Here is a 25,007-nt window from a genome sequence, read left to right as displayed (position 1 = left end):
TTGTTTATTGAGAAGGTTGGGGAAAGGTAACTTTATTTTAAACCAGGAGAAGTGGTTAATTCCCCATTTCTCCAGCCTCTGTGGGACTCTACCAGGCCTCTGGAAAAAACTCTAACTTTTATTAGAACTTCCCTGCAATGACCACTAGGCCAAAACTGCTTCTGGAGCATGTCTGAGCTCCCGTGGGTTCTCCTCTGTCTTGTACATATATATTATCCTTCTCTTCCTCAAAAATCTGTGATAGTGAACTTGTTCCTACCCAACAATGCCAAGAGACAGTCCTCCTTTTCCTCACTTTAATGTCTTAAACAGACCTCCTGCTTGGAAACACGGTGCTAATACCAGATGCGTCTAACCACCTGCTTAACGGGCAGCCCCTATCCCTGTACTGGTGAACTGTTCCATCCTGTTGGGGGGTGGGGGAGGAAAGCCCACACCAGAGTCTGTGAATGCCATCCATCCATGCATTTGTGCTTTTATCCGGTTCTGGTCAGAGGTAGATAATGTCCGCCTGCTTCTGCATTTCCCCACAGAAATGACACGTGCTTCCCGATTTCAGGAATTCCCTGGTGTTATCTATTGCTGAAGGGGATAGAAGACATACAAAGTGAGCCAGTGGAAACATACGTTACTCTTCTGTATATTATCTTTTGTTCTTTTATCAGAAATTGCAAGCTGGTGTCGGTAACAAGGTTATTCATTCCAGCTGGCTAGTTACACTTTGATCACCAATGCTTCAGCTACTGTAATCAACTGCAGTTGCACTAGTTTTGTTTCGAAGTGTTATCAAGTACTAAGATAATTCCCGGTAGGTTTTGTAGTGCTTTCCCCAAGTCCATGCAGGGTAGAAGGTCCCAGTTGGCATTGTTGTAGACACTCACTAGTCTGCAAGCCTTACTAATGGGTTATCCTCATTAGTACTGATTTGGGAAGTTTTTCTATAATCCACTCAGGCCCATATCAATTCTTCCTTTGGGGCACAACGTGCCTATAAAATGTGGGATGGACAGATGTGCATGCACATATGCATACATATACACACACAATTTAATGAAAACTTAAGCTACATTTCTTTGACATTGTTTTAATACTTGTTAGAAAGGTCCAAGGGTTTAGTTATTGGTACCCCAAAATACAATAGATGGATTTTTTTAATAGTGATAAATTACAATGGTGGTGGTCATGGTATAAATAAGTACATAGACTAAAAGGGATAAGAGTATGAAAAGGTTAAAAATAAGATCCTACATGTTTTTTTTTTAATCCAAATGTGTGTGCCAGTTCTCAAGCTGAAGCTTGTCAAGGCTAGTCAATGTCTAAAGGGAATACCATGGGGTTAGTCATGAAAGTGGTGTGAAAGAAATGTAAAATTTTGATGAAAAGAGCAGCTGAAAACCAACCCTATAACTTTATTATTATTCAGATTATTTAAAGGTTGAATGTGCTTGTGTGTATATATTATTCTAGTGATTATAGAGTAATTCTCCTATTTCATAAGTCGTGAACAACTTTATTAGAACAATTATTAGGTTGTTGCTTCATTCTAAATCTTTTTATTGTCATGTTTGAAAATCCAAATGTTAGGTTTATTTTTAATACACATTTACCACCTGGATAAGACATGTGTGATATATTTATGGTGTTTTTAACAGAAAATTGGTGGAATGAACCAAGCTTGCAGTATAGGCATGGTTCCTCCCGCTTTCTAAAGTGATGATCAGCAAAACTTCTGAGTTCTGTGTGGTTTAGCTGCAGAGGCCAGATGTGTTTCAATATAATTCTGAAACCTGAGTTTTGACTGCAAGTGGCAAATTCTTCTATTTTTAGTAACACCCATAGATTATTGTGGAACATGAAGACATGCTCTGTGTGTACCTATGGAAAGTGGTGCCATTTCAAGAGATGACGTTGACTTAACTGAGTGTGCCATAGGAGAACAATGACATAACCACATCAGAGGAGGTTCTCAGAGTTCATATGGCACTGTCCACTAATCACCTTCCTTTAATTGGAAATACACACATTTTCTGTTAATCCCTGTCCAGGCTCCTCTAATGGACATTTGTAGGTTTTGGCTTATGATATATGATATTTTTCTGCGTACTACTTTACTGAAGTCTGAGATGCTCCAGTCAGCCCTGTTAAATCACATTTGTGAAAAGGGTCAGGTTTGGAAAAGCCACCGGAAGTGTGAAATGACAGTTTGTTTTATCTGAACTATATAAATCCATTCATTGTGCAAAAGAGAGCTGAAAAAGAACAGGCTTTGTGATGAGGTTTCTGGTACTTCCTGGCTGTGGTAAAGTCTGACGTGTCTCATGAGTGTCTTCTCTTGTGGTATTGAAGCATTTCTGCTTGCAGCTTCAGACAGAAGCAGAAAGGATGGAGGCAAGCTGTGAAAATGGAAAAGCTTTCTTAAAAAAAAATTGTACTTTCTGTGTGTGTGAGGGGGAGAGAGTTAGTGAGTTTCAGGAAACTTTGCTTTAGGGGGAAATTTATCTCAGATAGTTTGTCCATTCCTTATTTTAATAAATGCAGTGTTACCTCTTTGGTTTATCAATGCATGCCAAGTTGGTTGAGACAAGGTTATGTGACTTCCGGTAAAGAAGCTATGGGTTTGAATTTTCTTTTAAGCTATGGGGCATTAGATTTCCATTATAAACTAATGTTAGGCTAATCAAAAAAGTTTTCTGGTCTATCTGTACCTCTTGAGTTGTAAAATTGGGCTGAAAATCTCAGGAGAACATGCTTTTTTATAATATTTCCAACATGCTGTAAGGCCAGCTTTCCTCATGGTATTTTGACAGTTTGTTTCCTGTTCTCCAGTTAGAAACCAGAATTGCAAAAACACATGGGAAAAAAACAAACAAACCTGGAGAATCTGCAAACATTTCAAAACCTAACAGATGCTTCTTTCTAACGTGAGCAAAAATTGGGTGTTTCTTATTTTTGCAACAAGTCTGCTCTTCTATACTATAAATGTTCGTATTCCTGCCTCTCAGTCAGTGTCTTAAGATGAAGGCAGCTAAAAAAGCTGATTCAGACTTCTGTAAAAACCTTTGGCACACCCCTGTTTTCAGGAACAACTCAGTTTATATTGTGGTTACACCCACCATTAGTTGCAATCTTCTTGCTACTTGTGCTGTGCAGTATATGTTTCCAGCATATGTTTACACATGCTTTTAAATAACTGCAGTGTTTCATAAACAGCAGATGATAAAAGACAAAATCAAAAGTTTCCTTCTCCTTCAACTTCTGTTAGAAATTTGCATCAAGCTTTATCACAGAGATACTGTGCAATGAATGATATGACTCTCTCCCATTATCTGCTTACACTAAAGAAAAGTTTGAATTACAGTTTAGACTGAGAAATGGATCCGTATCTGAACTTCCTGAAAGTCACGGAATTGTTTGCATTCAGAGTTCTGGTACAGCCCATTACAATGAGATTTCTGAGTTGCAAAGTTTGGTTCTGAATCAGATCCAAAGTTCCCCAAAATGCAGGAATCGGGGGTGGAGGGGAGTAGGTTTTTCGATACAATGTTGTGGTTTGGGCCTAACTGTAATTTACTATGAATTGCTTATTCATTTGTTTAAATTTAGCATTAGCCATAACGGTAATGGTGATGTGTGAGTGGGATCAATAATGCGTGTTCCATCATGTGCCTCATTCCTACCACCTTTCTTTAAATATGTGAACTGTGTTTTAACTTCCAGGCACTTCTGAAATAAATAACCCTATGGTCATATGTTCATTTTTGCCAAAGCAATCAAAATAATTCTGCTAAGGATTGGAGAAACAATTGAACGCTCAACAGCAATTTTTACTGAGAGGAAGGAACTGATTGAAAAATTGATAATAGAGAAGTTCAAAGCTAAGAACTACTTGTAAGAATGTGTTCACTGGCCTCAACTGCACAAAGCTATTATAGTTCAGGAAGGTGCATTTTGTGGAATTAATATATCTAGTGAATAAGTAACAAATATTAAAATACTAAATAATATTTAAATCCAGCAGTGTGGTGGGGAATCCTAAATGCTGCTGTAGTGAAGGTACAGCAGTCTAGAACTGCTTTGGGGGGGAAAAAAAAAAAAAAAGTCCAACTAGCAGCCAGTGTGGCTGTAAAAGCTTACCTTGGATATCAGAAGTTTTGAAAATAACCCAGGGAGAAAAGTGGAAGGCAACCAAACAATGATACAAAGTGTCTGATGCTTTTAGGGGAAAAGAATGACGGAAAGAAAAACAAAGGATTAATTATAGTTATCTAATGAAGGGGAGAACAAGAAAAACAATATTATTAATAAATAGATCATTCCACTCCCTCTGCCAGGTTGCTTCACAACATCACAACCCATAAATATAAAATAGATAACCATATATATTGTACAGCCATTAAAAAAGGGCTACAAAGATCCTCTACAAGGGCTGGCCAGGATTAAAATGGAAAACACCTGAGGGGTTTGAATTCTGATGCATTCTGTCCTCGCAAGGTAACTCTGCAAAATTTTCACCTACCAACCCAAGACATGATGGTTAGAACTAGGCAATTTATTTTTTTTTTTGGTTGCCAGAAATGTATTTTTCGGAGTGCTGACACTATTTGCTGAACTTGACCTGAATTCAACAAATAGTATCAGCCCAAAAAAAAAAAAAAAATTGGAAAAAAATTGTTTTGGAAATGTCAAAACATTTTCATTTTGACACTTTCAGAACAAACCATTTTGACATTTTGTTTTGAGTTGACCTGAACAAATGTTTTGCATTCTTCCTCCCTGAAATTTAAAAAAAAAAAATATGAATTTCACTTCAAAACTAACTGAATGTTCTGGAGATTTTTTGGTTTGTTCTCCTGGATGGCAGATGGTATCAGAGGACGGGTTGGGTATAGCCATTCAGAAGGAATTAAAAACGCTCCAGAAACTTGGCAAGTTTTAATATTATTTTATACTGTTTGGTTAGTTCAAGACTTTAACTCAATGGTCATTAGGCAGTTGGTGGCTTAAACAACAAATGTTGCCAGCCATTAGACTACACTGTTGAGGAGGGGAAAAGTGGGTGATGGAGGAAGCAAGACAATGAGAGATGTGATGTGCAAAGGGGGAGGGACGGGGGATGACTTGCCTCATACACCTCATCATAATTTTCTGTATCAAGCAAAATTCTTTTTCCTCTCCCCTGCCATGTGATTCCATATACGGTAAGCGACAACCAACAGTGCCATTTGTTAAGAGCAACAAAACCTTAATGTTGAATAGGGGCATCCATATTCAATATGCAAAAATCTGCTGTTTATTTTAGATGGCAGTAAACTTTATACTAAAGTATACCTAGTTTCTCGTATGCAGTAGATAGAATTTAAATATTTGTATACTCTGCCATGTGCCTCTTGTTATCCAAGTTAGGCAAAGTATTTTTAGTCCATCTTCATATTCACCATTTCCAGTTACTGTGTGTATTGTCCTTATCTACTTGTTTTAGTGACAAAAAAGCTTTTAGTGCTTTCTACTCTTGTTAGCCCTGTGGAGCCAACACAGCAGTGCGAGAGTGTGAACCGGATTCTGTTCCACCTAAAGCATTACCATCAACGTGATTTTTCACTATGTCCTAACCCACCTGTGCAACACCACTGAAGGAAGTGAAGTTGAACGGTTATCACTTGGGTTACAACGTGAAGACATTGTGGCTGCACAAGTGTCATTGAAGAATGTTTGGCTGGCTGAACTTTTGTTAGTCATGATGATGATGATGCATCAGGTGGAAAGAACCCAGATTAGTTCTTGGACTGCAAGCTGAGCTTTTGGGTCTGGCAGTTAGAGAAACAGCATTTTATTTGTTAAGCAGAGTACTTCTGATAGTATAACATTACATTATGCCATTTTTACAAAGTCACATTTCAGAGAAGAACGACGCTTTAAGTTTCAGTTCTAGAATAAAACATCTTGACACAAAGTATCCTTTAACTTCTCTGCAAATAATTTAGTGCAAATTACAGAAAGCTATAAAGTTGCACCAAATTAGGAATCTATACAGAGATTCTGGTGTCCAAGGGGACTGTTGGATTTTCCCTCATTGTACTTCTAAATTTTTTCATTTTAACACAGAATGCTTTTTCTACAAACGATCTGCACAAGATTATGTATATTAAAGGATCCATGCAAATATTTGTAGTAGCTAGCCAAAGAGTACTTTCTTTAGCAATGAATAATAGGTTCTGTACATTGCAGTCACTTGTATTGCCAGTTTGACTTAGTGTGTATGGTACTCTACAAAAATGAAATGGGGCAAAACATATGAAAAAGACAGCTACAATGATGAATACTTTCCCATTAATCCTCTGTTTGCTTTTGCTATCTTTCTTTTGAGTTTTTATATAAGAATTATATACCTTTTTGGTAATAATTGCATAAAATAGAAGCATTAGAATTAGCACAGTCCAGAAGATAAACTGACATATGTAATTGACAGCTGCATGCCATTTCAGTCCTAAGGGATTCTTCAGAGAAGCACATTTCTTCACGGAAAGGGGTGTTGCTTTGTTGTTGGATAAAATCATATTTGGCAAGGAGAGGACAAAGAAGAAAAGCCAAACAAGACCTGAAAGAATTTGTGCAGCAGTGACATTTTGCACCCAAAACTTCCCAAAAGGTCGCACAATTTTGAGAAATCTGTCAAAAGCAATAAGTCCAAGTAGTACTATGCTAACATACATGGTTTCATAAAATATCACAGCTGAAAAGCGACAAACAAAAGCTTTAAGTTGCCATGGTCCCAGTCCTGAATCAGTAAGAATTTTCAGAGGAAGCATAAGAGTCATTATGAAATCAGAAACCAAAGTGTTTTTGAGGTAGACGATGAAAGTTGAGGTGCTTTGAATTTGGAAAAAAGCTCGAATAGCCAAACTGTTCAATATAATTCCAGTAAGGAAAATGACAGTGTATAGGATTGGGAATACTACATGTGCAATTCTGGTGTCTCTGTGGCATTGTCCAGAGAAAGATGATGTCCCATTGGTGACGTTGATGTTACTCCAGTTCATTGTTTAAAACAGAAGCTGAGGAGGAAAGTTATTTTTTAAAAAGTGAGAAGTTTAATATTTAAAATGTGATATGCTACTGACCTATGCATAATACATTCAGAAATATTTTAATATTCATTGCATTAACTACATCTGTTGACCAAATTTGTGTTCTGTTTCCTACAAAAGTTAATCCTGTCTTTTTTCCTGTGTAAACCTTAAGGAAAAAGATACTTTCTGTATTACTTTATTATTATTTTCTAATCTATTAGAAATAGCATATAGTACATTAATATAGGACTCTGTTAATATACTATAATAGCTTGGTATCACAGCCAAATGGCTAGAAGACAGCTTATCTTCCCATGGAACATTTAAAAAAAAAAAAAAAAAAAAAAGAAAACCTGTTCAGTTTAAATATCAAGGTTAGGGCTTAAAAGCAACATGTTCTAAGGGGAATAACTGTGCTGTGGGTTACAAATAGCATTCAGGTTTTTAACATTTATTGGAGTACTTGTGCCACCTTAGAGACTAACAAATTTATTAGAGCATAAGCTTTTGTGGACTACAGCCCACTTCTTCGGATGCATATAGAATGGAACATATATTGAGGAGATATATATATACACACATACAGAGAGCATAAACAGGTGGGAGTTGTCTTACCAACTCTGAGAGGCCAATTAATTAAGAGAAAAAAAACTTTTGAAGTGATAATCAAGCTAGCCCAGTACAGATCTCCTCAATATATGTTCCATTCTATATGCATCCGAAGAAGTGGGCTGTAGTCCACGAAAGCTTATGCTCTAATAAATTTGTTAGTCTCTAAGGTGCCACAAGTACTCCTGTTCTTCTTTTTGCGGATACAGACTAACACGGCTGCTACTCTGAAACCTAACATTTATTGCTTATTGCAAACCGTATTTCATTTCTCAGCACAATTTTAAAACATTTATCTGAGCAGAAGACATAGAGTATAAGTTATTAGCATAGTCTATATTTAATGCATCTCTATGAACATAGATATTGAAGGTACCTGTATAAAGATTATGATAAAAAGAAATTCTCCTTTGTGTTGAAGGAATACTTGGTTGCTGTTCCTATGCTGATTGTTACCTTCACTGGTACATTCAGAATAGTGAAACTTGTCTTTACAGCGGAACATAAATGTGGGGTGGTTTTTTTTTTTAATTTTCCTTCCTCATTTTCATGCACTGAATTAGTTAACCCATTCTGTGTCTACTAAATTAATCATTAGCTTTCATTTTAAAATAATATATTTACTATTAACTAGAAATAGACCCAAGGCCAAAAAACTCTAATGTGAAATGAGATTGAAAAGACTGGGACTGTTTATCTAAGAGAAAAGATTAATAAGATTGTTATGATAAAACTAAAAAATAAGGAATGGTACAGAATAGTAGATCATTCAACTTCTTTCATAACACAGGAACAAAGGAACAGCCAATACAATTGGAACGTGACCAATTCAAAACTCATAAAAAGATAATTTTTTTTACATAACCCACAGTTAGACTGTGGAACTTATTGCCACTAATATCGTGGATGCTGAGACCTGAGCAGCAGTCAAAAAAGGAATAGACATTTATATGGATAACAACAATCTCCAAATATGATAGCCAAGTTTGAGTTTTGGAAGGACTGTAAACCCTCAAGGTTTGGGTTATAAACCTGCTGTCATGATTACCAGACTAGCTCCACCTGTGACCCCTCTCTGATCTCTGAGTACACTCCCACAGGTTTCAGGCCTCATGTCTGTACCTCTCCTGTGATTCTCTCACTCTGAGACTGAATCCTGGGCTGCAGTACCCTGTGTATCCACTATTCTTACCCTGGAAGTCTGACTGGGTTCAGTATTTGCTGCTCTTATATTTGGGACTCTGTATCCACCGGATTACTTCTTACAGCAAAAGTGTTATTTACATAACCATAGAAACAATGCATAATTTATAAGAGAAAAGATTTCAAAACAGAAGGTATACGTGCTACGTCTATCCTACCCGGAGTCTAACCCTCCTCCTGATAGGTTTCAGAGTAGCAGCTGTGTTAGTCTGTATCCGCAAAAAGAACAGGAGTACTTGTGGTACCTTAGAGACTAACAAATTTATTTGAGCATAAGCTTTCGTGAGCTACAGCCCACTTCTTCGGATGCATAGAATGGAACATATATTGAGGAGATATATATATATACACACATACAGAGAGCATGAAAAGAGAGCATCCTCCTGATGGAGCCTCCCATAGGTCTAACTCATCTTGTATTCTCAGTCTCAAAAATCTCTCTTTGACACCCCCATCTCCTTTTCATTCCTGGGTAAACCTGTCTGGGAAGCCCAGCAGGTGGTCACACCAGAGAATCAAAGTGATGAATTGCTCTTGTATTGTCTCAGAAGTGTTTGTTGATAAGTGTCTGTCAAGATCCACCCTTCCCCCTCCTTCCTGTGTGCATTTCTGGGTAAACCTATTACTAAATATATGCATATAATGGACATCACAATTACCTGGTCAACAAATAATATTCATAAATTATTTCTGGCAACTCCAAATATGTTATACGCACCTCTAACTATTGGGAGTTAGGAGGAAACTTTCCCTGTGGGCAGCCTATCTGGGTCCAGAACTTTCACGTGAAGAAACAGACGTTCTTGGAAGTCTACGAGCAGCTTGCCCCAACCCTTCAGTGCTAGGGTGCACACATGAGCAGGAAGATGGATACCTCAGACTGCTACAGGTCCATGGCTAACCAGTTTGGAGCTGGCAAATCAACTGTGGGGGTTGTGGTGGGGGAGGTTTGTGAGGGGATCAGGACTCTTGATGCACCCAAAAATGGTGGGCATTACAAATGTTCCTGAAATAATTGCAGGTTTTCAGAGAATAGGCTTTCCAGACTGCAGCAGGACTCTTGATGAGACTCATGTGACCACTTCAAGATGTATACGAGTACATAAATCTCAAAGGATACTCTATTGTTATGCAGGCCCTGGTTGACCATAGGAACAGATTAATGGACGTTAACGGGAATGCACTGGCAGGGTGCACAATGCCAGGGTGTTCGGAGATTGGACTTTACCTTCATGGAGAAGTTGTGACATTGTTCCCACTCAATGACATAGTTATAAATGGAGTCACTATCCCCACTGTTATTCTAGGAGACCCTACCCACTGTTGACATGGCTTTGGAAACCATATGCTATTTTTCAGAATACCAGGCAAAAGAAGATTCAACTATATATACTCAGTAGCTGTAGAATGGTGATGGAATGTGCCTTTAGCAGACTGAAATCCCATTGGCACTGCCTTCAAAAGCATTTGGATGCCAGTGTCATAATGCAATCAACATTATTGTGGCTTACTGCACTCTGCCCAATGTCTGAGAGGAGAATGGGGAATCTTTTCACTAGGAATGGACTCTGGGCACTGCTGGATTGCTGAACCAGTATACACTGTCAGACAGTGCACCTGTCATGACTAGTGCATGCTTACTGTGCTTTCACTGTCCCATGCATGAGGGGAAATGAAATGGTAGTTGAGGCTGCTCTCTCTATGAGTGTGGGCCAGCAGTGGGAAGATTTTTGTAAATGAGTTGGTATTGTGCATTATGAATTCTGGAAACACTTTGATGAAATGTATGGAGATAGGTTATGCATTTTATTCATACTGACAAACAGTTTATGGAATACTGTGATACGTTCATAAATTGTTGTTATGAAAGTTTGAGATTGGGTATGGGATGACACTCATGAAAGTTTGTGCCACTTTTAGTATTACATATAATAAAACTTGTGGTTGTAGCTTTGTGTGCAAATTCAACATTTTATTTTACTTGAGTATTTACATGTCGTAAGAACCAGAAATGCACTGCAGGGCACAATAATGGAGAGGAGACTAAGGCTGTGGGTCAGGTGAAGGAGCTGAAGGTGGCACTTAAGCCTGCAGTCAGGTAGCTATGAGTGCAAGTAATTGCTTGAACAGTTCCTTCTGCCGTGTTCTGTCTTCCTCCCTCAACCTGCAGTCATGTTCCATGAATGTCTACCAATCTCTCCTCACGCTGGGCAGCCTCTCTGTGTCTCTCCACCCTGCATGAATCCTTATCCTTTTGGTACAACATGTGGTCCTTCTGTACCTGCTAATTAATGTTACGTAGCAGGTCTCCTAACAGCTCATCTAAGACTCTTTCTCTTACCCCACAGTAGATTGGTCTGCACCCACAGGCTCCTTATACCATGTGTCTGGAAGGGCCTTGAAAATAGAGAAACAGAACATTATTATCTGAGCACGATAAAAAATACATTTCACAGTTTATGAAAGGGGCTGCTTTAATTCAAGGTCAGAATTTATCAATGGGATATTCTGTTCACACCAAAACCACCATCATTTTGGATATCCTTTTGAGCAGCATTAAAAACTAGCAGACATCATGGTAAGAGACAGATTGAAAATTCAATTCAAATTATTTCTAAATCCCCTCTGGGGTGGGGGTGTGGAGGAGGAGTTGTTTGGGGCACACTTATGAGAAGTCTAGTTACTAGCTATGATTGTTCAGTCCTGTCAGGCAGGGTAGGCTCTGGAGAACACTGATATTCTGAGGTTCCTGAGTGGAAGTATGAACTCCTGTTTGAGGCCAGCCGTTTAGGCATCTAGCAACCCAACAGCATGTCATGGAATGAAGGGGGCTTGAGACTTACAGAGGCAGCCCCAATAAGAATGCCCTGCCACAGAACATAAGACTGTCTAGAGTTCCTACTCTGTGAGAAGTTCACTTTCATCACCAACCAGCAATGGGTGAAAATTTCTACTGATTTAACATGAAGACATAGTACAGCCTCCTTGTGAGCACACTGTGTTCCTGGACAACCTCCGACTGATTGCCAGCCATTGGGATCCCTAATACAGTCAGCCAGCCACCCTTTGCTATAACTTGGACTCAGACATTAAAGCAAGCGATGGACCAAATGCATAATGTGGCTTGGTTTGCACTTATAACAGTCAGGATTTTAGGGACTCAGTTCATGGGCAGTCTAGGACAGTTTGGGTTCAGCCGATTTATAAGGTGTGCTATATTATGTGGGAGGAGTATGTGAGGCTGTGAATTGTGGAGTCCAAACCCACACTTAAAACAATTAACGAGTAACTAGTAAAACTTTCATGGTGACTGCGTGTTTAACTTTTTTCCTCTTTTCGCAGTGTGCATTTTGAAACTATGTGGCATCGGGGGGGATGGGGAGAGGGCCTGCGGGAAACAGAGTGCCAATAGAGAAGTGGTGTGGTTTCTGCCCTGAATAGAAAATCACAAAAATCCCAGGTTGTATTAATAACTTCATAGGCCCGTGAGCTGGCATCCTTGACTCCGTGGTAGTCTGTCTTCAGCCACTTGATTCACTCTCTGCGTTCTTCTGCTGTCCAATCGATCTCTAATGCTGCCAGTTGTGCCAATATAATTTTGTAGACATGATCATTCCTTGTGCTCTTGGTGAAGTTGAGTGTATTGCTTGCTTGACAACAGAGGTTAAGCAGAAGCCAGCTGTGTTCCTTTGTTCAGCTAGCGCTGTGCTTTTTCTGTCAGACTTCATCTTGCTTCTGGGCATAGCTAATACACATTAGAGTTGACTGACTGTGTTGTTTCCAGTTGAGCAGTCCACATGAAATGAAGGATTAAATACCAAGTGGTTGTGTTTGAACCAGGAGGTTGCTTTGGGTTTTGGGGAAGTGCGTGCCAAGTTTTGGATTTGAAGGGCTGGGAAGCACAGCACAGGGGATCGTGGGATAGCATTGGCAGACTCTCCAGACTGAAGTGTGGTGATCTGGACTTGAGCTGCGTCCACACTGCAAAATGTCTGGCTCTGACCCGAGTCACCAGCACCTCTCTGACTCCAGACCTCAGTCCAGAGGGGTTCCTGGCTCAAGTCAAACTAATTTCTGTGCAAATGGAAAGGGGGTCTTGGGCTTAAATCTGGGTCAAAGTCTAGATTTAGTGTGTTATGTAGACTGTGCAGATGTACCTCTGTATACTACAAAGGATTGCTGTGCAATAGCTTCTCTGACAGAAGTTTGGAGCAGAGATTTTGGGGAGTATGGTTAGTTAGGGTTACCATACGTCCGGATTTTCCCGGACATGTCCGGCTTTTTGGGCTCCAAATCCCCGTCCGGGGGGAAATCCCAAAAAGCCGGATGTGTCCGGGAAAATCGGGACATGCGGGGCTGGCGGTGCTGGGCCTGGGGCCGGGCCGGCGGTGCAGTGCCGGGCCGGGGGCTCGGGGGCCGGGCCGGTGGTGCGGTGCCGGGGGCCGGGCCAGGGGCCGGGGGTGCTCAGCCGGGGGCCAGGCCCCGGGCCGGCACCCCAGGGCCCGAGCCGACCCAGGCTGGAGATGCCGGGGGGGCCAGACTGGGCCGTGCCTCCTCCCCCCACACCCTCCTTACCTGCTTCAGGCTTCCCGCGAATCAAATGTTCGCGGGAAGCAGGGGAGGGGGCGGAGTTGGGGGTGGGGCCGGGGCCCTGTGGCGTGTCCTCCTTTTGGAGGCTCAAAATATGGTTAGTGGGTCTATCAGTCAACATCCCACTTCTCTTTCTCCTGTCTCTCTCCTCCCCCTTTCCCACCTGATGTTTAGGAAAGCTAGTACTGTATACATTCTTTCTTGTCTTCCCTTCTGTTAGAGAGAAGCACTTATTGGATCAAGCTGCTGAAAACTGCAAAATAGCCAAACATGCTGGCCCTCCTCTATATGCAATGCCTCTGACAATAAGTGTGTTGTTTGAAGTTATTTCCTTTGTTCTGTCCTTATGTTTCTCAGTATATGAAATGTTTTCCAACATAATAATCAGACTCCACTAAAACATTCATATTAGTTTGTGTGTGAATTCCTGTATATTTCAACACATGCTAAAAGGTCTTTAAGTGAAACGTTTCCTGATCATTACGTTGCCCAGGACTATCATGGGTTCCCATAACTATTTCACCAGTAATGGGAAATCCTGTCTTAAGTAAGCATGAAGAACCACAGATTTGCTCAACTACAAAACCATGGAAGTTGCACGGTCATATTTATGAACTCTATTTGATAACTGCATGGCAGGGAAATTGCCTCTAGAGAGTGAGGGGAACTAGAGGCAAGAATAACCTTTTTTAACATTGCAGTGAAGGACCAGGCATTAAAGTCTGCTGAATAATCACTCCAACTGGAGTTTACTTATCATGAGTCGGCTTTATTTTTAAATGTAGGCCATAAGCAGCCTTCAATCAGATTGTGGAATCATACTTTCTTCTTCACTGAGATACTAATACTGCACATGTGTGAACCTAAACTTGACCATCTGCATTGATATGGATGCTGCTGCTCATTCAGATCTCTTTCAAAGGCTGACGCAGCCTCCCTCAGCAGTCCTACTTCTTAGCGAGATAACCACTTCCCCAGGACAGTGCCATGTGAGACCCAGTTAACCAATTTGTTGACACTAATGTGGGCAACCTCTATTTGAAGTTGTTGTGATGCATGCATTTCTTTTTAATAAGCCTATTCTGCTTCCTTTGAACCCAATGGCAAAATTCCCGTTGGACTTGATAGTAAACTGCCCTTTAAGAGCATTGACTCCATAGCTTCTGTGGTGAAGTCACTGTGTAAACCTCCTGACTTCGTAAGTGTAAATACTGTGATGCACGTGCTGTGTGCTTCAGAGAAAAGTGTAGTTTTAAAGATCTGTCATTCATGTATGAAGTCCGTTGTGCTAATAGGGTCTTTAGACACTTACTGATCTCCCAAATCTTCCACTGTAGAAATGACTGGTTGTTAGCTACTGTTGTTTCCCTGAGGGCAATATGGAACTTATCAGCCTGCCGAGACGCCACCTTCTGTGCTCATCATCCTGGGTCTGCATGGTACTCCATTTTTCTTTGCATTGTCCTTGTGGTTTGTGGCTGGATCACAATTCTGAATACATGGTGTTCCCTATTAAGCTCTTTCTGTGCTGCTTTTAGAAATTTCTGGATACTCTTCTTCAAAGTGCTTTCTCACAGCTGATGTAGAGTAGCTAGGCACAGTGTTCCTCTGAGAAACTCTGAGTGCTGGTTTGAGTGGTTGTTCACACAGATTCCATTCTTGGTGCGCATGTGCCAAATGCTAGAATGATAGTGTTCTTTTGGGCAGCAGTGTCTGTTGGGATCATGCCTGTGCCCTAAGTGTCCCTCTCCCCACGCAAGGGCATAAAGGGCAGAGTGGGACAAACTACCCCTCAGTTCCTTCTTACCACCCAAGGCAGAGAGAGAGAGATCGATCCCTTCCAGTATCTGCTTACTCTGCACACTATATGATTTCCTGAGCCTTGTATGATGTATTAGCATAGTTAGTGATACTGTAGTTTTCTTTTTATGTCCATTGATTAAATAAATACAGTGTAAATAGACTAGAAAGTTGAGTTACTATAGGGCCGCCCCAGAGTAATGGCAGAAATGAAATCACCAGGATTTTAGATCTGTCCTTCATGTGGTGCTTCAATGCCCATCAGCCATGGGTGCACTTTGTGCCTGCTGTGTCTTGGAGATGTCCCAGCGTGATGCTCTGTTAGTTGCACTTTCTCCAAGTTTAACAGAGAATGAGGGAGGCAAAACTGAAACTTTTTTCTTTTTAAAGAAGTCAATTCTCCAAGGAGGCATCCTTGGTCTCCTCTCAAGAAGGGAGATACACCATAGCCTCAGACATCGATTGGGTCAGTTGCTCTTGGTCAGTGCCCTGTTGAACCTGGTAACACTTTAAGGTTCTGGGCCACATCCACTCATGGGCACCATTCTTCGGGTACATCTATACTACCCACTGGATCGGCGGGTAGTGTTTGATGTATCGGGGATTGATTTATCGTGTCTCATCTAGATGCGATAAATCGATCCCCGAATCGCCACCTGTACTCCACCTCGGCAGGAGGAGTAAGTGGAGTCGACAGGGGAGCCACGGCGGTCGACTCGCCGCCGTGAGGACAGCCAGGTAAGTCAAACTAAGATACATTCGTGTAGCTGAAGTTGCGTATCTTAGTTCGAACATCCCTCCCCCCCCGCCCAGTGTAGCCCAGGCTTTCCACTCCTACGTCGGCATTTACATCTGAGAGGGGCAGAGAGACACACGCTTGTAAGGACGAGTACACGTGCAGATTTCCTCTCTGTCACCTAGCAAGAGACTGAAGGGTCATTAGCTGTATGACTCATCTCGGGCTCCTACTTCAAAGGACCAATATGCTGAGAGATCCCATTCTAGTACCCTGGCATTGACTTTCAAGGCAGTGCATACAGTAACTTCTAAATCAGCGGATCATGCTACCCTCAGTACAACTCTGTGGCACCAAGCCCTGCACTGAGTCCGTCTGTTATTTTAGCAGTACCTTCCATCTCAGTACCGATTATCTCTGCAGTACCTGCTGCCCCAGTACTGACTGTCTCAGTATTGAAACCTTACACAGTGCCCTGTGACTTACCAATGGGCCTGGTACAGGAGTCCCCTCTGAATGAAAAACTTAGAGAGGTGACTACAAAAACCCCAGCCTCCCCTATATAAAGACAGGGTACGCCTGGCAGGACTGCCTCCCCCCCTCAAGGAGGATCACCGCAACAGCTGACCAACTCAATTCCAATAATTCTAAAGCTCTTTGTCTCACTCGATTTCATAGTCTACAGACAGGAAATCCACAGTGACTCCATCTCAGAGCGCAGAGTTCACAGTAGCACTGTTTTACTCCGAGATGGTGAGACCTGCCTCCCACAAGAGAGATTTCAAACATCAATCAATGTCAAGCCCACCCAAGAATCAGTGAGAATATGTCTGGTTTCTAGAACGCAGAGCCTCATGGACTTCTGTCACACAGCATGCCAGACTTCACTTTCACTTCATGCAAGGGTAGTTGAAATCCATGTATCAGCCCAGCAGACACTGCATGGACATGATGGTCACACTCCTACAAAAAGTCCTCATCGTGGTAAAATGGTGGAAAGATCCTCTTCAGAGATGCAATGGAATATTCTTCTCTGTACCTCTGCCTAGCAAGACTCTACCTGTCTAGGTTTTGACAGTTTATTGTGCAAAACAGACCAATAGAAATCATTTAGAGAATTGTGAAAAGATACCAGCTAAAGGTCAGATTGTGGCTGGTCTAATGCACCTGTGTGGGGATTTAAGGGATGGTGCAAGGTGTGCCCTTTTCTTCCCTGTGCCTGCTACCTGCATTGTTGGTAGCAGTGTAGGAGGGAGAACAGTGTCCGTGGCATTGCTATTACCCCTCCTGTGCAGGTGGGTGGGGAGTAGGCAGAGCATTGGGTTTTCCCATTCAGTACACCAGCCAGTGGACCAGGAGAACTAATCAGTTCTAGTGTCATAGATTCCCTCACACCCAACCCCATCCCATCTCACCAGCTTTTAATTATTCTGGTCTTATCCTTCCCTGCTTTTAATTATTCTGGTCTTACCCTTCCCTGCTTTTAATTACTCTGGTCTTAGTATTGCCTGTTTTAGAATGTACATTTTATCTGTGCTTGCCTTGAGTGCCTGTAGCTTCAGGGAGCACGCTTAAAACTGTGTGTATGCATGAGTGTGCACCAATGGTCCCTCTAATTTTTTCCATCCATGTGCGGAATAAATTTTGTTATGTGCAATGAAGTAATGTGTGCCACCAGTAGAAACAAAAAACCTAGATATAATAGATCTTTTTAAAAAGTTACCATAGGGATAATTACTCCAGCTAGGATATTTTAGGCATTTTAGAACTCTCTACTCAAAGAATTAAATTTAAATGTAAGAGAGAAATAAAAATTGTGAAGTGCATAGACCAGTCAAAAAACTAAAATAATACACTTTGAAAGATTAAAATTACAGAGAATATATGTGCATTGTAGGAAGTACCAAAAAGTAACAACAACAATAATACAATTATGCGTTGGGAGGTCAGTGTGAAAGATTCTGTGAGACAGTGTGTGTGACACAGACTGTGGGCATGTCTACCTACTGGCACAGTTAAAGCGCCACTCAGAGAGTACTGAAGGGAAACTGCTGTTGTGTGTTCACACTGTCAACTGCCTGCACAATAGCGTGGCACTTGCAGCGGTATTTGGAGCGGTGCATTCTGGACAGCTATCCCACAAAGCATCTCTTTCTCTTCTGCCACTAAGAGTTGTGGGAAGGTGGAGGGGGTTGTGGGGCATCCTGGGTTCTGTCTCAGTGCCCCGTGATGCATTGCTTCTCATCCCAGAAATCCCTGTGCTTCCATCGGCATTTGGCACCATCTTTCAACGGTTTGCGTATTGTGCGCCCTGCCTCTTTGGGCTGCAGGAATGGATCCTGAACTGTTGACCAGTATGCTGCTCACTCTGACCAACATGTCACGAGTGGCAGTGGAGTTATTCCTTAAACTAAAAAGGCAAGAGAAGTGTGACATTGATCTCGCCACGCATAGTAGCTATGACACGAGATTGCTTGTGACATTTATGGACGTGCTGACCATAGTGGAACGCCGCTTTTGGGCTTGGGAAACAAGCACTGAGTGGTGGGATCACATCATGATGCACGGCTGGGATGATGAGCAGTGGCTGCATAACTTTCGGATGAGGAAAGCCACATTCATGGGACTGTGTGATAAGCTCACCCCAGCTTGCGGCGCAAGGACACGAGATTGAGAGCTGCCCTGCGGTTGGAGAAGAGTGTGGCGATTGCAGTCTGGAAGCTGGCTACTCCAGACTGCTACCGTTTGGTCTCTAACCAGTTCGGAGTGGGAAAGTTGACCGTTGGAGTTGTGTTGATGGAAGTGTGCAGGATCATTAATCACATCCTGCTCTGAAAGACTGTGACTCTGAGCAACGTGAGTGACATTGTGAATGGCTTTGCACAAATGGGCTTTCCCTAACTGCGGCAGGGCGATAAATGGCACGCGTATTCCAATTCTGGCACCAGACCACCTAGCCACCAAGTACATTAATCACAAGGGGTATTTCTCAATGGTTCTCCAGGTGCTTGTGGATCACTGTGGGTGTTTCACAGACATTAACGCAGGCTGGTCTGGAAAGGTGCATGACGCACACATCTTTCAGAACACTGGCCTGTTCAGGAAGCTGCAAGCAAGGACTTTCTTCCCAGACAGAAGATCACCATGAGGAGGGAAGTTGAAATGTCCATTGTGATCCTGGGAGACCCAGCCTACCCCTTAATGCCGTGGCTTATGAAACCATACATGGGGTAACTTGACAGCAGCAAGGAGCAGTTCAAAAACAGGCTGAGCAAGTGCAGAATGACTGTTGAGTTTGCTTTTGGCCATGTAAAAGCCCGCTGGCAATGCCTGCATGGGAAGCTGGACCTGGCGGATGACAATATTGCTAAACTTATAGCCGTGTGCTGTAAGCTCTATAATATTTGTGAAGGGAAGGGTGAAAGCTTCACTCAGGGCTGGACCGCAGAGGCTCAGTGCCTGGAGGCTGAGTTTGAACAGCCAGAGACCAGGTGCAGAGGGGTGCAGCATGGGGCCATAAGGATCAGGGATGCCTTGAGGCAGCAATTTGAAGCTGAAAGCCACTAATATTTGTTGCTATGCTCGGGAGTGCAGTGCTTGTAATGCTAGGAGGTGATTGGTGCAGACGATGCAATATGTGGGTTTAACACAATTGTATGTTGCTTTGCAGGGCTTATTTTGCTTTCAGTTAATAGAATAAAGATTGCTTTCAAACCAACACAATTCTTTTATTAAAAAACAACTGGAGGAGCGGGTCAAACAAAAAAAAAATCAGCAGTGAGGGGAATGGGGAAAGGGAAGGTCCCAGGAGGAGGAGGGGTCCCAGGATGGCTAAAGATTTGTGTATGTCCAGGGACCATATCCAACCACCTCCTCTGGAGTACAATGCAGCAGGTACTGTGCTTCAGCAGGGCCAAACTGCAGAGGGATGGGTGTTGAGTGCAGTGGGTAGTGGGATCTGCAGTGCTGGACTGTGAGGGGGGAGGAGTGGAATGCTGCGGGTATAGATTGGAGCCAAGAGGTTGATAAGAGTGTGTTGGTGGTGTCTTGGGGGGCGCATGGGAAAGAGTTTTGCGACAGCGGCTGCAGGGGAGGGCGGGCATGGAGCTGCTCAGTTTGAAGAGCTAGTATCGCCTGGACCGTGTCTGCTTGGTGCTCCATAACCTTGAAGAGATGCTCCATGGCTTCATTCTGGCATGCCATGTTCTTGTTTCAGTCCCTCTTCTGGCTGTCCCGCCACTCCTTCAATTCCTGTTTCTTGGCGGCGGAGTACATCATAACATCATGCAGAAAGTTCTCCGTATTTGTTGGCCGCTTTCTAATTTTGCTCAGCTGTTCAGCCAGCGATAACAAAGAGGGAGGCTCGGCTCCCAAGGTCATCTCTGTGAAGTTTAAATGCAAGATTTTACAGAAGCAGTATTGTTTGTAAGACAGAGAACACTGATTCAGTGATTTAAAACACAGCCAGTACTCTCACACCTGTCACTATCTGGCTGACCCCAGGCAAGCACACACGAGCCACAAGACCCCCAAAATGGTGAGTAGCCGCAGGGGCAGGGTAAATCTCTCTTCCTGGATCCTACTGTATACTGGGCACGTGACTTTTGGAGAGAGCCAGCACGGTAGGGGGGGGCCTGATAATCATTCCTGTCCCCACACTTTCTACAGGATGTGATCATTATGGAAGATGCCTTGCTGCTGAGAGTGAGCAGGGAATCAAGGGAGGGTTTTCTCCAAGGCTGCAGCTTCCGCCCTGGCCCTTATGCGGCTCACCCGTATGCAGCAGTGGTCCCCCCCACCTCCTCGTGACGGCACAGTCACATGGGAAAGTTACCGTTAATGGGGCAAGAAACAAAGCAGCTTTGCTGAAAAACCTGCAGCAGTGAATTGCCCAGTATCTCCATGAGAGTTTCCTGGAGATCTGAGGGAGATTCCCGTGAAGTGAGAGAGTCAACAGCCTGTTCCACCGCTCAGACTAGGCATGCGGTGGGAGACAAGCCTGCTTTCTGCAACCCTTTTGCCCCCAACAACTCACTTCAGTGATTCCCAAAATCAGATTCACTTACCAGGGGCCTCCTCTCTTGTTTGCGCTTCGCTAACATCTGACAGCTGTGACTAGCTAGTCTCCTTTGGGGTAGAAAAGAGCTCCTGGCTGCATAAATCTCTGACCTCCGAGTCATCTTCTGCCTCTGGGTCTCCCTCCACATCCTCGTCCAAGATTTCCTCCTCCTGGCTCGGTCCAGTGTCGACTGGCACACAAGCCACCAAAGTATCCACTGTGGCCTTCGCAGTGGAGGTGGGGTCACCACTGAGTATCGCGTCCAGCTCTTTGTAGAACTGGAAGCTCGTGGGCACAGCAGCGGTTTGCCTCCTGCCCCTTGTGGTAGGCGTTCCGCAGCTCCTTCACTTTGATCCTGCACTGCAGTGTGTCCTGGTCATGGCCCCTTTCTGTCATGCATCATGAAATCTGTCCGTAGGTATCATAATTCCTACGGCTGCAGTGCAGCTGGGACTGAACAGCTTCCTCTACCCAAATGCTGATGAGGTCCACCAGCTTGGCATTGCTTCAAGCGGGAGATCGCCTGGTGCATGGAGCAGGCATGGCCACCTGGAAAGATGTGCTGAGACCACTGTACGCATCACCGAGCAAACAGGAAGGGGACTTTCAAAATTCCAAAGGAATTTATGGGGTAGGGATGAGGGTTGGTCACTTGAGGGCAGGGCAGTGGAGTTGAAACCGATGACCAGAGAGATGAGAACAGGCACTGCGCACTTAGTGGCTTGACAGTGTGTACACCTCGGGAGTTATAGTGCTTAAAGCTGCTTTACTGTGCAGAAACTTGCCAGTGTAGACAGGGCCTGTGTGTGTGTGCTGGCTGCTGGGGAAGTTTCTGAGAGAAGGCACTCACTGAAAGCTGGCCTGCTCCTGAGCCATGTGTCCCCTCCCCCGGCTCTGCGGAGATGGGGTATGTTGGCAGGTTGGAGGGGGAGAGGCTGTGTGTGTGTGTGTGTGAGAGAGAGAGAGATTGTGCTGGCTGCTGGGGAAGTCTCTGAGAGACTGTGCTCTGTCTCTTTAAGGCACTCACTTACCGCCTGGAAGGCTCATTCAGACCTCAGAGGTGTTGCGAGTCCTGAGCCCTGTCCCCTCTCCTCTGCTCTGTGGAGATGGGGTACAGGGGTGGGGAACAGTAGTTCACTGAAACTTGGTGGGATAATACACATGATTGGAATGTTGGTGTGGATGGGTACAGCTTGCTCAGGAAGGATAGACAGGGGAAAAAGGGAGGAGGTGTTGCCTTATATATTAAAAATGTACACACTTGGACTGAGGTAGAGATGGACATAGGAGACGGAAGTGTTGAGAGTCTCTGGGTTAGGCTTAAAGGGGCAAAAAACAAGGGAGATGTCATGCTAGGAGTCTACTACAGGCCACCTAACCAGGTGGAAGAGGTGGATGAGGCTTTTTTCAAGCAACTAACAAAATCATCCAAAGCCCAAGATTTGGTGGTGATGGGGGACTTCAACTATCCGGATATATGTTGGGAAAATAACACAGCGGGGCACAGACTATCCAACAAATTCTTGGACTGCATTGGAGACAACTTTTTATTTCAGAAGGTTGAAAAAGCTACTAGGGGGGAAGCTGTTCTAGACTTGATTTTAACAAATAGGGAGGAACTCGTTGAGAATGTGAAAGTAGAAGGCAGCCTGGGTGAAAGTGATCATGAAATCATAGAGTTTGCAATTCTAACGAAGGGTAGAAGGGAGAACAGCAAAATAGAGACAATGGATTTCAGGAAGGCAGATTTTGGGAAGCTCAGAGAGCTGATAGGTAAGGTCCCATGGGAATCAAGACTGAGGGGAAAAACAACTGAGGAGAGTTGGCAGTTTTTCAAAGGGACACTATTAAGGGCCCAAAAGCAAGCTATTCCGCTGGTTAGGAAAGATAGAAAATGTGGCAAAAGACCACCTTGGCTTAACCACGAGATCTTGCACGATCTAAAAAATAAAAAGGAGTCATATAAAAAATGGAAACTAGGACAGATTACAAAGGATGAATATAGGCAAACAACACAGGAATGCAGGGGCAAGATTAGAAAGGCAAAGGCACAAAATGAGCTCAAACTAGCTACGGGAATAAAAGGAAACAAGAAGACTTTTTATCAATACATTAGAAGCAAGAGGAAGACCAAAGACAGGGTAGGCCCACTGCTTAGTGAAGAGGGAGAAACAGTAACAGGAAACTTGGAAATGGCAGAGATGCTTAATGACTTCTTTGTTTCGGTCTTCACCGAGAAGTCTGAAGCAATGCCTAACATAGTGAATGCTAATGGGAAGGGGGTAGGTTTAGCGGATAAAATAAAAAAAGAACAAGTTAAAAATCACTTAGAAAAGTTAGATGCCTGCAAGTCACCCGGGCCTGATGAAATGCATCCTAGAATACTCAAGGAGCTAATAGAGGAGGTATCTGAGCCTCTAGCTATTATCTTTGGAAAGTCATGGGAGACGGGAGAGATTCCAGAAGACTGGAAAAGGGCAAATATAGTGCCCATCTATAAAAAGGGAAATAAAAACAACCCAGGTAACTACAGACCAGTTAGTTTAACTTCTGTGCCAGGGAAGATAATGGAGCAAGTAATTAAGGAAATCATCTGCAAACACTTGGAAGGTGGTAAGGTGATAGGGAACAGCCAGCATGGATTTGTGAAGAACAAATCATGTCAAACCAATCTGATAGCTTTCTTTGATAGAATAACGGGCCTTGTGGATAAGGGTGAAGCGGTGGATGTGGTATACCTAGACTTTAGTAAGGCATTTGATACGGTCTCGCATGATATTCTTATCGATAAACTAGGCAAATACAAATTAGATGGGGCTACTATAAGGTGGGTGCATAACTGGCTGGATAACCGTACTCAGAGAGTTGTTATTAATGGTTCCCAATCCTGCTGGAAAGGCGTAACGAGTGGGGTTCCGCAGGGGTCTGTTTTGGGACCGGCTCTGTTCAATATCTTCATCAACGACTTAGATATTGGCATAGAAAGTACGCTTATTAAGTTTGCGGATGATACCAAACTGGGAGGGATTGCAACTACTTTGGAGGACAGGGTCATAATTCAAAATGATCTGGACAAATTGGAGAAATGGTCTGAGTTAAACAGGATGAAGTTTAACAAAGACAAATGCAAAGTGCTCCACTTAGGAAGGAAAAATCAATTTCACACATACAGAATGGGAAAAGACTGTCTAGGAAGGAGTACGGCAGAAAGGGATCTAGGGGTTATAGTGGACCACAAGCTAAATATGAGTCAACAGTGTGATGCTGTTGCAAAAAAAGCAAACATGATTCTGGGATGCATTAACAGGTGTGTTGTGAGCAAGACACGAGAAGTCATTCTTCCGCTCTACTCTGCTCTGGTTAGGCCTCAGCTGGAGTATTGTGTCCAGTTCTGGGCGCCGCATTTTTAAAAAGATGTGGAGAAATTGGAAAGGGTCCAAAGAAGAGCAACAAGAATGATTAAAGGTCTTGAGAACATGACCTATGAAGGATAGCTGAAAGAACTGGGTTTGTTTAGTTTGGAGAAGAGAAGACTGAGAGGGGACATGATAGCAGTTTTCAGGTATCTAAAAGGGTGTCATAAGGAGGAGGGAGAGAACTTGTTCACCTTAGCCGCTAAGGATAGAACCAGAAACAATGGGTTTAAACTGCAGCAAGGGAGGTCTAGGTTGGACATTAGGAAAAAGTTCCTAACTATCAGGGTGGTTAAACACTGGAACAAATTGCCTAGGGAGGTTGTGGAATCTCCGTCTCTGGAGATATTTAAGAGTAGGTTAGATAAATGTCTATCAGGGATGGTCTAGACAGTATTTGGTCCTGCCATGCGGGCAGGGGACTGGACTCGATGACCTCTCGAGGTCCCTTCCAGTCCTATAATCTATGAATCTATGAAACAGGGGACAACCTGATGTCAGCACCCCCTGCCCCGCTCTGCACAGCCAGC

General features: G+C 43.1%; 2 protein-coding genes across 10 annotated transcripts in view; one reads left to right on the top strand and one right to left on the bottom strand.

The window, feature by feature from the left end:
- The window catches only part of MED12L (mediator complex subunit 12L), a 326,631-nt gene that overhangs the window by 192,712 nt on the left and 108,912 nt on the right, over positions 1-25,007 (top strand). The gene's annotated exons all lie outside the window — the stretch shown is intronic.
- P2RY13 (purinergic receptor P2Y13) lies at positions 5,815-8,151 on the bottom strand. Its single transcript, XM_005286928.5, has 2 exons — positions 8,053-8,151; positions 5,815-7,052 (listed from the first exon to the last, which is right to left on the bottom strand). The coding sequence occupies exon 2, from the start codon at positions 7,035-7,037 to the stop codon at positions 6,024-6,026; it is 1,014 nt and encodes a 337-aa protein (XP_005286985.2). The 5' UTR covers positions 7,038-7,052; positions 8,053-8,151; the 3' UTR covers positions 5,815-6,023.

Source organism: Chrysemys picta, chromosome 9, assembly GCF_011386835.1.
Source record: "Chrysemys picta bellii isolate R12L10 chromosome 9, ASM1138683v2, whole genome shotgun sequence".
In the NCBI taxonomy this organism is placed as follows: domain Eukaryota; kingdom Metazoa; phylum Chordata; order Testudines; family Emydidae; genus Chrysemys; species Chrysemys picta.
This window is presented reverse-complemented; position numbering and strand designations above follow the sequence as displayed.